A 13,238-nucleotide genomic window follows, 5' to 3' on the forward strand; every position below is an offset into this window, starting at 1 on the left:
ATGAATTTAACATAAAAACTAATGAAAACATCCCTAAAAGTAACTAGATTCTACTAAAAACATACTAAAAACAATGTCAAAAAGCGTATAAATTATCCGCTCATCAACAGGCTAAGTTAAGAAACAAAGATACTAAAGAGTTCTACATTTTTTTTACCATCCTGTTGACCAACCTGAGATCGCAGATGATGATTATGAGAAAAATGATGAGGTTGAGGAAGAAGTCGATCCAAATGACTTGGAGAAGTTGGATGACTCATCTACTGATGATGATAGCGATGGCAGTGAGGAAGATGAGCTGTATAAACCACCACCAGCTGGTTATAAAAGTGGGAGTGAGAGTGGTGAAGATGATGAGGGCAGAAGGATTAGAGCTGGCAAAGAAAAGAGGAAACAAGTGTCTCCATCGTCGATGAAAGGGGTTGAACCCAAGGAAAAGCCAAAAAAAAAGCAACACATGAGTCTAAAAGGCAGAGATTTAAAGCAAGAAGGGTGGGCTCATTTGGAGAAGGTTCCTTAAGGTCTACTTGGCCTGCTAAGCAGGCCAGCACAAGTAGGCCAAGAAGACAGCCCAATAGATCTAGGCTTGCTCAGGAGCCCAACATGAGGCCAGCCATTGCAGAGTATGTCAGTGATATAGACACAGAAGATGAGGACATTGTGTTTGAGTATGAGTCTGAGGAGCTGCATACCCCTGTCTCATCGGAGGATGAAGGGAACAAACCACACTGGCCTGAGTTTGATGAACAGTATGGCTTTGGAGAAGGCAGATTTGAGCTAGGCATAATATTATAGAGAGGTTCAAGTAGGTTGTGAAGGATTCATTTATTGCTGAGGGAAGAGAGTTGGTATGGATTAAAAATGACAAAGAAAGGGTTAGAGTTGGCTGCAAGGGTGAGGATTGTCCATGGATTGCCCATCTCTCTTACAATAAACAGCTGCAATTTTTCCAAGTAAAAACATATAGGAGTGAACATACGTGTGCAAGAGATCTAGGAAGCAATGCAGCTGACCAACACTAGATCAGCAAAAAAGTAGAGAAAAGGATGACCACCCATCCCCACATGAACACACATGAGGCTATTGATTTTTTAAGAGAAGAGTTCGATCTAGTTCTACACCCTAAAATGGTTTACAGAGCTGTGAGGGAAGCCAAAGACAGGATCATGGGCAACGAGATAGAACAGTATGGAAAGTTGAGAGACTATCTAATGGAGATACATAGAAATAATCCAAGGTTTACTGCCTTGCTAGATGTTATTCCCCAGCCACAAGCACCCCAACATTTGATAAAATGTATATATATTTTGATGCCTGCAAGATGGGATTTAAGAGTGGATGCAGGCCTTTGATTCATTTGGATGGAGCATTCCTCAAGACCTATCATGGAGGCCAATTACTGTCTGCTGTGGCACAGCACGCTAATAACCAGTTTTATGTGATTGCTTATGCTGTAGCCAGGTTTGAATCAAAGGAGTCATGGAAGTGGTTTTTGAGCCTACTACAAGAGGACATTGGAGATGTGCAATAACATGGTTGGAATTTTATGTCCGACCAGCAAAAGGTTAGTAAGTGACTTTCTCTACTTAATTTAAATACCTATCTTGAAATTTAATGAAAACCCTTCTCGAATCAATCTCTGTTAGGGTCTAATACCTGCATTTAAAGAGATAATGGCAAATGCACATATGCAGAATTGTGTCATGCACATGTGGAAGAACTTCATCAACCGTTTGAAGGACTTATACATCAGGAAAATTGTGTGGGATTGTGCAAAATGTACGACTGTGCCTGAGTTCAAGGCAACAATGGAGAGGCTAAAGGAAGTTAATAAGGATGCCTGGTCATACCTGATAAAATTTGATTCTGCAACATGGGTAAGGGCCTACTTCAGTCATGATCCAAAAGTTGACAACCTGACTAACAATATGTGTGAGTCTTTCAATTCCAAGATTGTCAAGTATAGGTGCAATCCTATATTCACAATATGCGAGGAAGTGCGCTGCTACCTCATGAGGTGTATGGTTCAACACAAGAGACTAATAGACTGCCATCACGGAAAGCTTGCACCAGTTCAAGAGAAAAGGTTGAAGCGGCTTGTCAAGCCGAGTAACAAATGGATTGCAGAGTGGATTGGTGATAACGAGCACAAGCGATTTGAGGTCACATACATGGGATCTAAGTTGGATGTGGACCTGATCAAGCATACATGCACATGTAACAGATGGCAACTAACCGGTCAGTGTGCACTTATGTTTCTTTGTGTACTCATGCGGTTGCAGCAATAAGAAAAAGGCATGACAACATGGAACATTATGTCCATCTATGGTTATGCATGGAATCTCTGAAGAAGACTTACGAGCACTTTATCCAGCCTGTTACTAGTGAAGAGTTCTGGACATGGACTGATCAGACAAGGCCTGCTGCAGCTATCATCAAGAGACCAATCGGTCGTCCAAAGGTCCATAATAGGCAGAAAGACCCAGCAGAAACTGTTATTGAAGGTGAAAAATTGAAGAGGAATTTCTATGTGACCTGCAGCAAGTGTGGTCAAACAGGACACAACTATAATACTTGCAAGGGTGCGCCATCCAACCCAAATGGGAAACCTAAGACCAGGAAACCATAGAAGAAGACCCATGACAACCTTTCTCTTGTGGTTCTGCCACTGTCACAATCAGCACCTGAGGCAGAAGTACTTGACTCAACTAAGGATCTTTTTTTCCCCCCGATAAAATGTTGAAGGATTTATTTGTCTATTTTAAAAGTGTTAAATGACCTATTTGTAGCTTTTAAATTTATTTGATGACTTTACCGTCTTTCTTCATTTCAGGGTGAAGAGCATAATTCATCTATTCTAACCAACCAAGACCATTCTGTAGCTACCACAACTCCAGATATGGTCCAATAACAAGCTGCTCCAGAAGCTGCATATGTGCCTGTTTCTGCAGTCCCAGCTGTGAGGCAAGACCAGGTTCTATTCAAACCTCTAGCCAGAGTTCCAACAAGGCCATCCGACAGAATCTTGCGACCAAAAAAACCAATTAGAAGGAAGGATGATCGCAAACAACATGTTCAAGGATCATAGTAGGCAAGTGCAGAAGCAATTGAAGGACCATCTGATGAGACTCTGGCTGCAGCAAGCACTGGAACTAAAATAATGTTTCAGTTCATCCCCACCCCAAGAGTCAACAGTTCCAAGAAATGATGTCGCTGTCCTAGGAAGTCAGTCATAGCTGATGTAAAAAATTGGACAAACTTATTTTCTTTTGTTATGCATTGTAGTATCTTTTTGGCAAAATTATGATGCTCAGGTTGTGACCTGTTATGATACTGCTTATCATATTTTGTTAGGATTGTAATCCTTCAAACTTATCTTTTGGTTCAATGTTTAATGATCCAACTAGTTTAATGAATTTTACATACCCGGACCATCAACATGATATTATATATAGACATTTAAAGACATGATGTTACAGCAACAAGATATTATCATTCATCAAAAGATAAACATAACTACATTATGTCAATTGTTCCTCACAAGAGCAATGCTCAACATCTAATAACACCTAATAATAATAACAGCAGCACAAATTACCATCAAACATACAACAATAACCCACATATTAGATTTTTTTTCTCTCTAAACAAGCAAGCTTCTTCTCTAACTTAACCAGCCTCTGTTCTACTTTATTCTTGCACAAGTATTGCTCCACATCGTCAACTTTGTTGTTAATAAATGACTTCTCCGTAGCCCCAATTTTTGCAACATGATCATCAAGCCAGACAAAGAACTTGTAGTGGGATAGATTTTTCAACTGTAACATCAACAACAAAATAAAAATTCAGCTAAACACATGAACCAGCCTCAAGCTTCACAAAACCATGTTACCTTGAAGAAGGGACACCCAAGAAATAACCGGTTAGGGTTAGTTGGCATCCTGGACTGGTACAGTACAACATACATGCCACACCTGCACATCGGAGCAATGCCGTCCTTCTTGTCTCCAGCCTCTATGCAATGAATGTGAAACAGCAATAAGACTCATTGGGTGCTCGAAGAACCTCTGTTACTGGTCATAGATGCCCTAGACGCAATAAACCCCTAACTATACAAGTGTGATGGTGTTTGGAACCAATTTGGAGAATTAGGGAACCTCCTAAAACGTCATCGTTTTGGAGGCAGAGCAGAAGGACCTAGTTGTCCTCCATTTGAATGTCAACATTTCAACCTACCCCTTAACGGATACATCACTCCGTTATCGCCACATGGATGCCACATCAGACCTTTCCATTTGACATTAGAGAGCAGATTGAATGGAAGGACCAATTTGTATGGCGTTTTGAGAGGTTAGGGATCGTTTCGTATTTTCTATTCTCGAGGGAGTTAAATGTCCACAAATTAAAAGTTCAGGGACCTATTTGTCCTTTACCCATAATTTTAAGATTTAGAATTTAAAACATAACCTCAATAAAATTGCAAAATATAACTAAAAACTTCAAACATTCAAAAATTAAAATTTTGGTAAAATATGTTTTTTATCTCTAACATTTTCGAAATTTTTTAAAATAATTCTTAACGTTTAACTTGAATCAATTTTATCCTCAACTTTTAGGTACGAAGGAAGGAGAAAATATATATATATAAAATCGCAAAGAACTGTGAAAGAAGAACCCATACTTAGATCAGGTTAAGTGCATAAAGAATAAAGATAGAGAGATTTTGACTCAAGATAAGTAGATCAATGAAAGGTGAAAGAGCTACTTCTACGAGTTATTTAATGAAAGAAGACTCTTCCAAACCTTGGTCGATTATGCACGAGGGAAGAAGATCAAAACTTTAACTACTATTGAAGGATTTGAGACTTCAAGATAAAAGAGACTCTAAAGCGGATGAAAAATGGCAGGGCAGTAAGACCCGATAATATTTCGATTGAAGTTTAGAAGGGACTTGGAAAAAAAGGCATCAGTTGGATAACCAAATTTTTTAATGAGATTTTAAGGTCAAAGAAGATGCTAGATGAGTGGAGAAAGAGCACATTGGTACCTGTTCCGAGGGTTACCTGAAACTGTAGGTCAATCTCAGACGAGATCTTCTGTGTTGGTCGGAGATGACGTGTCCGGCTGGAGGATGGTGACTGGAGATGTTGCGTCCGACTTGTTGGACTGACAATATTGCTGATCCTTTGTCACCGGAGGGTGGTGGTACCTGCAAGGGACTCCGATGCTTAAGTTAGCAAGGGTATTAAGCAGGTTTTTAGTAGAATCAGAGTATGAGTTATACCTGGGTGCTCCAGTGTATTTATAATGATGAGGAGTGGCCTTTCTGGAGATAAGATAATTATCTTAACTTATCTTATCTTATCTTTGGGTGAGGTCATCTTATCTTCAAGGGAACCGCCCTTATCTCTATAGGCTTGGGTTGCCTTTGGATTTGGGTCGTGTTCCTCTTCTTTGGGCCCTTATTGGGCTTTTCTGGTGATTTGGCCGAGCTCTTTGAGAAGAGGTCGGATAGTCTGACTTGAAGAGGTCGGTTGTCTTGTCGCTAAACATCCCGGGTCGGACAGCTCGGCTCAGGGTATGAACAGTACCCCTGCTCGAGTGTGGTCTTCCCTTTGAGGTTGAGTCCTTAGTTTTAGGGCTTCGATCCTTCTCTGGTGAAGCCGAACTCGAGCATTTTGTCGATTTCTTCTTTGTAGAGTTTCCCTTTGAATGCGGAACGTTTTTCTTTAAATTTTCATTCTTTTGAAAACGCGCGTCTCCTTGCTTTGGGAATGCGCGAGGGTTTAATAACCTCATTAATTCTTTTAATGTTCCGTTTCTTTGCCTCCCACATTCATTTTGAACTTTTCACAAAAAAACAGTTTTTCTCTTCTCTGTTTCTTCCCTGTAACTTCCCCTTTTCTTTTTTTTTTCTATTTTACCTGAGACTTGCATTTTTGCGTTTCTCTCTGCGACGCCGTTTGGTGATTGTTGGTGCTTTCTTTGCTTTGAAAGGCGATTCCGGATTCTGTCTTTACGTCTTTAATTTCTTCGAAGCTTTCTCCTTTTTTCAGGTTGGTCCTTCTTTTCGCTTTTTTACTTCCTTCGTCGTTCTTCTTTTACATTTATTTCTTGGTAAAGTTTTGATTTTGCTTGAATGTATGTTGGAAAGCTTGAACCTTTTTGCGTCGTCATGCCTGATTGTTGCTGTGATGCATGTTTTTCTGGCTTTCTTTTGACCTTATGTACGCTCTTGGCGTTTTTCCTGATAGCTGACACTTTTTATAGTTTAGCATGTTCTCTTACTGCTTCTGATTGTGTCTTCGTATTTGGAGTTTTAGGCTGATAAACTGTTTCATTCTTTTGATGAATTTGCCCTATTGGTAGCTTTCTTTACTGATAAACTTGTAGTAGATAACGTTTTTCTGATGGTTTGCTTTTGACTTTCTTCTCATGTTGTTGCTTGTCTGGAAGGGGATTTATTTTTCTTCGTCGAGAGTTTTTGGGGTGTAGCCTTATAGACTTTTCTGGGTCCTTATTCTATTCCTTCCTCCAAAGGATGCCCCTAGACTTTGGTGTGCGTCTTGGGGTTTTCCTTTTACTGTTTGCATTGCTCTGAGTTGAGTTGTTTTGATTTCACCCGAGCTGTTTTGGTTAGTAATCCCTCTTCTTTTTCTTGTTGTAGGACTAGTTGGCCATGTCTTCTCACAAAAATGTTGTTAAGACGTCTTCTAAGGTTCCTGAGGGGATGTCTAACTGGTTGGATTCCCTTGTGTTGCTGTGTGTTTCTCTAGCTAACTCTGAATTCTGTACGGAGCTTAGAAAATATCATCGGATCTGTAGTAGTAGAGATCAAGAGAACAACTATGAATTGGTAGCACCTGATTCTGATGAAAAGGTTTGCTTCCTTGTTCCGACCCAGGGGGAGAATCCTTTTTTTATGCATACGACTTCTTTTTTAGTCAGATGAACATCACTCTTCCTTTTACTCCTTTTGAGACCGACCTGTTGTGGTCGTGTAACGTCGCTCCATCTCAGCTTCATCCGAACTCATGGGAATTTATCAAAATTTTTCAATTGGTCTATCAAGAACTTGATATTAAACCTTTTCAAACTCTCTTTCTGTACCTCTTTGCGTTGATGAAGCCTGGGACTACCAAAAAGAAAGCTTCTTGGATTTCTTTGAGGTCTGCTCAGGGACACATAGTTTTTTCCATGTATGATGAGTCTTTCAGGGATTTTAAGAATTACTTTTTTAATATCTGAGCTGTTGAAGGAGCTCGTCCTTTCTTTCTGGATGAGAATGGCGAGCCCAGCTTCCCCTTAGAATGGCAGAGGAATGTAGTGGTGTCTAGGTACACCTGGGAGATGTTGGACGAAGTTGAGCAAACTTTTATAACCATGTTGGAAGAAAACTGGGGGCAGCCTCCCCATCTTGATACTAAGAAATTTGTAGGAAATCCCTTACTTTTCCGGGCCGAGTTGGGTAGCGATCGATTCCTTGATATTTGTCGTATTTTGTTTATTTTGTCGAGTTCATTCTTCTTATTTTCTGGTTGATAACTTGGTTTTGGTGTTTTTTCAGAGATGGTTAAAAATAATGACTCTATGAGGGCCTTTAAAAAGGCGAGGAAGGCTACTGCGGCCCAAAACATCTCGGCCAAGGTGGTTGGAGAAGGGGCTTCCTGGGTTCTTCCTAAACAGCCTGCACTGAGCTCTCCTGGACCGAGGAGGATGATTCCTACCCCTCGGGTCCATGTGCTCGATCCTCCCCAGGGTACTGCTGCTGTCTCTTCTCTTACGGCCGTTCCTCCTTCAAAAAGACTTCGGACTGTTGAGCCCTTCAATCTAGATCCTCCTGACTTTGATGCTGTTGGGTTTGTCGACCAGCAAAATTGTCCCTATGGTGTCGTTCCTACTGATGATGTTTCCCTTCTTCGTCATTTGGATTTCATTACCCGGAGTAGCATTAAGATGGCACATATGGGGGCAGCTCTGTATCGAACCGCCCAAGATCTTCCTATTCATGCAACGAAGGCCTTTATGGAGGAGGCCAAATCAGAGTTTGACCGGGTTAAGGGTTTGAAGGAGGAGCTCGAGGTGAAAGTGGCCAGGTTGGAGAAAGAGTTGGATGGTGAAAAGACTAGAGCTGTTGCTTTGGCGGCCTCTGCGAAGTTGGCTGAGGACACGGCGTTGAAGCATAAGGAGAGCTATGTCACCATATATAGGGAGATGATGGATCTCAGGGAGAGTTTGGAGTCTGTCCGAGCTGATTATGCCGAACTTCAAGGTCATCTTGTAGGTAGTGTTAATGCTGCTTATGAGAATCTGAAGGAGCAAGTTCGAGTTCTTGCGCCCGAGCTTGACCTTACGCTCTTCAGTTTGGACAACATTGTGAAGGACGGTAAAATTGTTCCTGATGATGACGATGTCGAGCCCCCTCCTGTGCCTGCTGCCAAAGTCTCTGTTGTGCCGACTTCTTCAACTCATGCAGATGGTCATCCCGAGTCAGATCCTGATTGTCAGATCCTGAACCGGGATGATGGGACGGTAGATGCGGTGCCTCTTCAGACTCGTCCTCCTTCACCTCGGGATGCAGCTGCTGGGAAGTCTGTGGATTCTCTTTAATTGTTTCTGATGTATTTGTGTATTGCCCGGCCTGTGGGCCTTGAACTCTTTTTATTTTGTAGTTTATGCTCTTGGATACTTTTAATTGCTTTTTTAGCAACTTTATTTTGAAAAAACAAAGGTAGTTTTTCAAGCCTTTTGGGGTTGAATTTAGGTGGCCTTTTTATAACAACCTTGTTTCTCTTTGAGATATGCTTTTCTGCATTTTTCTGAAAACTTAGGGAATCTTAAGAGTGTTGGAGCCTTGTTGTCCAATCTCTTTTGATTGCCTTTGTGGTTTGTTTTCCATTTAGCTTTGTGCAACTAGTCTTCTTTGCACTATCTGATATGGTGCCGGTAATTTGATTTTCGTGAAGTCATGGCTTTCTGGGTCCGACTTGGGTCCCTTATAGCGTCTGCCTTCTATTGTCCGACTTCTTAGACTTGGTCGTGTTTTCGCTTCTGCTTGGATCTTGGTTGATCTCTTACTATGGATTATAGTTTTTGGTAGCCTTGCCGAGTCGACTTTTGTTGTGTCGACCTCTTCTGATTTATTTCTAGCAATCCATTTTTGGATCTTTTGTCAGATCTCTTTTTATGGATTACTTTTATAACTTTGTGGTTTTGGGCCGACTTCATCATGTCGGTCCCTTCTAAGTTATTTCTAGCAATCCTCTTTTTTGGACCTCTGTCAAGTCTCTTTTAGGGATTACTTTTTATAACTTTTTGGTTTTGGGCCGACTTCATCATGTCGGTCCCTTTTAAGTTATTTCTAGCTATCCTCTTTTTTAGGGATAGCCAGGCCTCTTTCCAGGGATTTGCTTTTTATAACTTTGGTTATTGTGGTTGACTAGTCCGACTTCTTCTACGTCGGCCGGTCTTTAAGTTATTTTTAGCAACCCATTTTTATTAAGACCTCATCAGGTCCTTTCTATGGATCACTTTCGATAACTTCTTGCATTATTCTGTTTTTGTCGCTTTTTCATCTTTGCCGATTTCGTAGAAATTGGGTTTGATCCCCGTTGGTCGAGCTTCTGATGAGCTTGGTTTTCATCTTTGTTGGTCTTTACCGTGATCGTGCAGTGAATTTAATTTTCACTTTCCGCCGGTCTGTAGCTTTATAATCGGGCGATGAATTTTTTGCGTTTCAGATTAATGCGTCTTGATAAAGGATTTATAGGAAATCTTTGTAGGTTGCAAGCGTGCCATGACCTGGGAAGCTCTCGCCCTTCGAGTTCGGACAGTCTGTAGTAGCCCTTTCCAAGTACTTCTATGACTCAGTAGGGTCCTTTCCAGTTTGCTACCAGTTTTCCTTCTCCAGGTTGAGTTGTTCCGATATCATTTCGGATTAGGATGAGGTCGTTCTCGACAAAACTTCGCGGCACTACCTTTTGATTGTATCTTGAAGCCATTCGACGTTTTAATGCCTCTTCCCTGATCCGAGCTCTTTCTCGAATTTCTGGAAGTAGGTCGAGTTCTTCCCTTTGAAGTTGGGAGTTAGCCTCTTCATTGTAGTGGATCACTCTGGGCGACCCTTCGTCGACCTCCACTGGGATCATTGCCTCCATTCTGTAAGCCAACCGAAAAGGTGATTCCTTTGTGATAGAGTGTGGAGTTGTCCGATATGCCCATAGGACTTGTGAGAGCTCTTCATCCCAGGCTCCCTTTGCATCCTGTAATCTCCGTTTTAGTCCGGCTAATATGACTTTGTTAGCATCTTCTGCTTGTCCATTGGCCTGGGAGTGTTCTACGGATGTGAATTGGTGTTTTATGTTTAGATCGGCCACCAATTTTCTGAAGCCTGCATCTGTAAATTGAGTGCCATTGTCTGTGGTGATGGAGTATGGAACCCCAAATCTTGTGACAATGTTTCTATATAGGAATTTTTGACTTCTTTGAGCAGTGGCGTTAGCTAGGGGTTCTGCCTCGATCCATTTTGTGAAATAGCCTACCCCCACTATGAGGAATTTGACTTGTCCTGATCCTTGAGGGAAGGGTCCGAGAAGATCGAGTCCCCATTTTGCGAATGGCCAGGGTGAGGTTACGCTGATGAGCTCCTCTGGCGGAGCGATGTGAAAGTTGGCATGTTTCTGACATGGTGGACATGTCTTCACGAATTCTGTTGCTTCTTTTTGTAAAGTCGGCCAATAAAATCTGGCTCGGAGTACTTTTTTGGTGAGTACATGTGCTTCGAGGTGGTTGCCATAGATGTCACTGTGTATTTCTTCCAAAACTTCTTTTGTATTGTGAGTCGGCATGCATTTTAATAGTGGTGTCGAAATTCCTTTTTTGTATAAAGTATTATTTACGATGGTGTAGTATTGTGCCTCCTATTTTAACCTCTTTGCCTCCTTCTTATTTGTTGGGAGTGTTTCTGTTTTCAGGTAATTAACTATGGAAGTCATCCATCCTTGATCCTGACTTGTTATGGCTAGGATCTTTTCTTCTTCCGAGATTGACGGGTGATAAACCACTATTTTATGGTTTATCTTGGGCTTAATTGAGTGGTTTTTATCATCTCTTTACCCACTTATTCATACTATTTGCATGGTTTTACATTTGCCTTCCTAATTATGTGCTTTGATTGAAAACATGCTTCTTTGACCTTAAGTTCCCTATGTTTAATCCTCTCTTATTATCATTAGAAGCCTTGATATGTGTGTTAAGTATTTTCAGAGATTACAGGGCAGGAATGACTCAGAGGATGGAAAGGAAGCATGCAAAAGTGGAAGGAATACAAGAAGTTGGAGAAATTGCTAAGCTGTCCAGCTTGACCTCTTCGCACTCAAACGGCTATAACTTTAGCTACAAAAATCCAAATGATGTGGTTCCAGTTGTGTTGGAAAGCTAACGTCTGGAGCTTCAATTTGATATATAATATGCCATAGTTGCCCTGACGCTAGGCGATGCGGTTGCGTGATCTACGCGGACGCGTCGCAGTGACGAAAAACCAGCGTGGCAGATTTCGCAACCAGTGATTTCTGGGCTGTTTCTGACCCAGTTTTCGACCCAGAAAGCACAGATTAGAAGCTATAAAGTGGGGGAATACATCATTCATAAACACAAGCTTTCACATTCACAATATTAGGATTTAGATGTAGTTTTTAGAGAGAGAGAGGTTCTCTCCTCTCTCTTAGGATTAGGATTTAGGATTTCTCTTAGTTTTAGGAGTGCCTCTCAATCCCAGGTTCAATGTTCTTTTACTTTATATTTATCTCTTACTTTCAGATACTTTAATGCTTATATTAGTTATGTTGCCTATTTGGCTTATGCTACATTCATGTTATAATTTTCTTAATTAATATTAATTGAGGTATTTCAGATTTATGATTGTTCTTTCTTCTATTTATTATATAAATAATTTGGATTTTTCCCTTTTGGTCCTCTCTGCAATTCCTTGAGAAGACGACCCGAGGTTTGAATACTTCGGTTATCAATTTATTTAGGGATTTGTTACTTGTGATAATCAAAATGTTTGTACGAAGGGATTTCTGTTGGTTTAGAGACTATATCTACAACGCGACTATTTTTATAAAATTCTTTACTGGCAAAAATTTCAACGTCAAAAATGGCGCCGTTGCCGGGGAATTACAAACGTGTGCCTTATTATTGGTTATTGTAAATATTTGCTTTTTGCTTGTTTATTTGTTTTTATTTTTGCTTTTTTTTATAAATTAAGAGGTTATTGGTTTTTATTTAATTATTAAAAATTTTTCAAAAAAAAAATTTTCTTGGTGTTCATCTTGATCTTCAAGTTGTTCTTCGTGTTCATCTTGACCTTCAAGTAGTTCTTAGTTGTTTTCTTCGTTTTGATCTAAAAATTTTAAGTTTAGTGTCATTTTATTGTTTTTCTCTTTCCTCATTAAATTCAAAAATTCAAAATTTAAAAACTCCAATTTCAAATTTCAATTTTCAATTTTCAAAATTCAAATTTAAAAAAAATTTAAAATTCAAATTTCAAATTTCAAAATTTAAAATTTCAAAATTTAAATTTCAAAATTCAAATCTTTTTCAAAAATCATATCTTTTTCAAAAATCTTATCTTATCTTATTTCAAAAAAATCAAATTTCAAAATTCAATTTTCAAAAATTCAAAATTCAAAATTTCAAATTTCAAATTTCAAAAAAAAATTAATTTTCAAATTTCAAAATTTAAATAACCTTTTAATTTAAAATTTGTTTTTATTTTTCATTTTTAATTTTTATTTGCTACTATGAACTCTCACCCATTTGGCTATGAGTCTGGTTACAATTATGTTGCAGGAAGAAGAAATTACAATGAGAACAGGCATCAAGGTTGGAACAATCAAAGATGGGAGGAGCCACAAGGATTTGATCAACCCTCTTGGCGACAACCACCTCCAATGGACTATCAACAACCACCACCATATGCCTATGAACCCTTTCCTCAACATGACTTTGGACCACCATACTCACAAGCCCCTTTCCGCCAATTACCTCCATATGACCCTAACCCGTATCCACCATACCAACCACCTTATGAGCTAAATGAACCATACACAAAACCACCACCTTTCCAACACAACTACTCTCATGAACCACCACCTCAATATTCACCATCTCCATATCATTATCAAGATGAACCACCTTCCTATTATGAACCCTCTCTCCCAACCAATGAATCCTCA

General features: G+C 39.9%; 1 protein-coding gene across 1 annotated transcript; it reads left to right on the top strand.

Moving 5' to 3' along the window:
* Positions 1,674–2,629, top strand: LOC107610767. The gene is made up of 2 exons (XM_016312771.1): positions 1,674–2,238; positions 2,283–2,629. The coding sequence occupies exons 1-2, from the start codon at positions 1,674–1,676 to the stop codon at positions 2,627–2,629; spliced, it is 912 nt and encodes a 303-aa protein (XP_016168257.1).

This window comes from Arachis ipaensis, chromosome B01 (genome assembly GCF_000816755.2).
Source record: "Arachis ipaensis cultivar K30076 chromosome B01, Araip1.1, whole genome shotgun sequence".
In the NCBI taxonomy this organism is placed as follows: domain Eukaryota; kingdom Viridiplantae; phylum Streptophyta; class Magnoliopsida; order Fabales; family Fabaceae; genus Arachis; species Arachis ipaensis.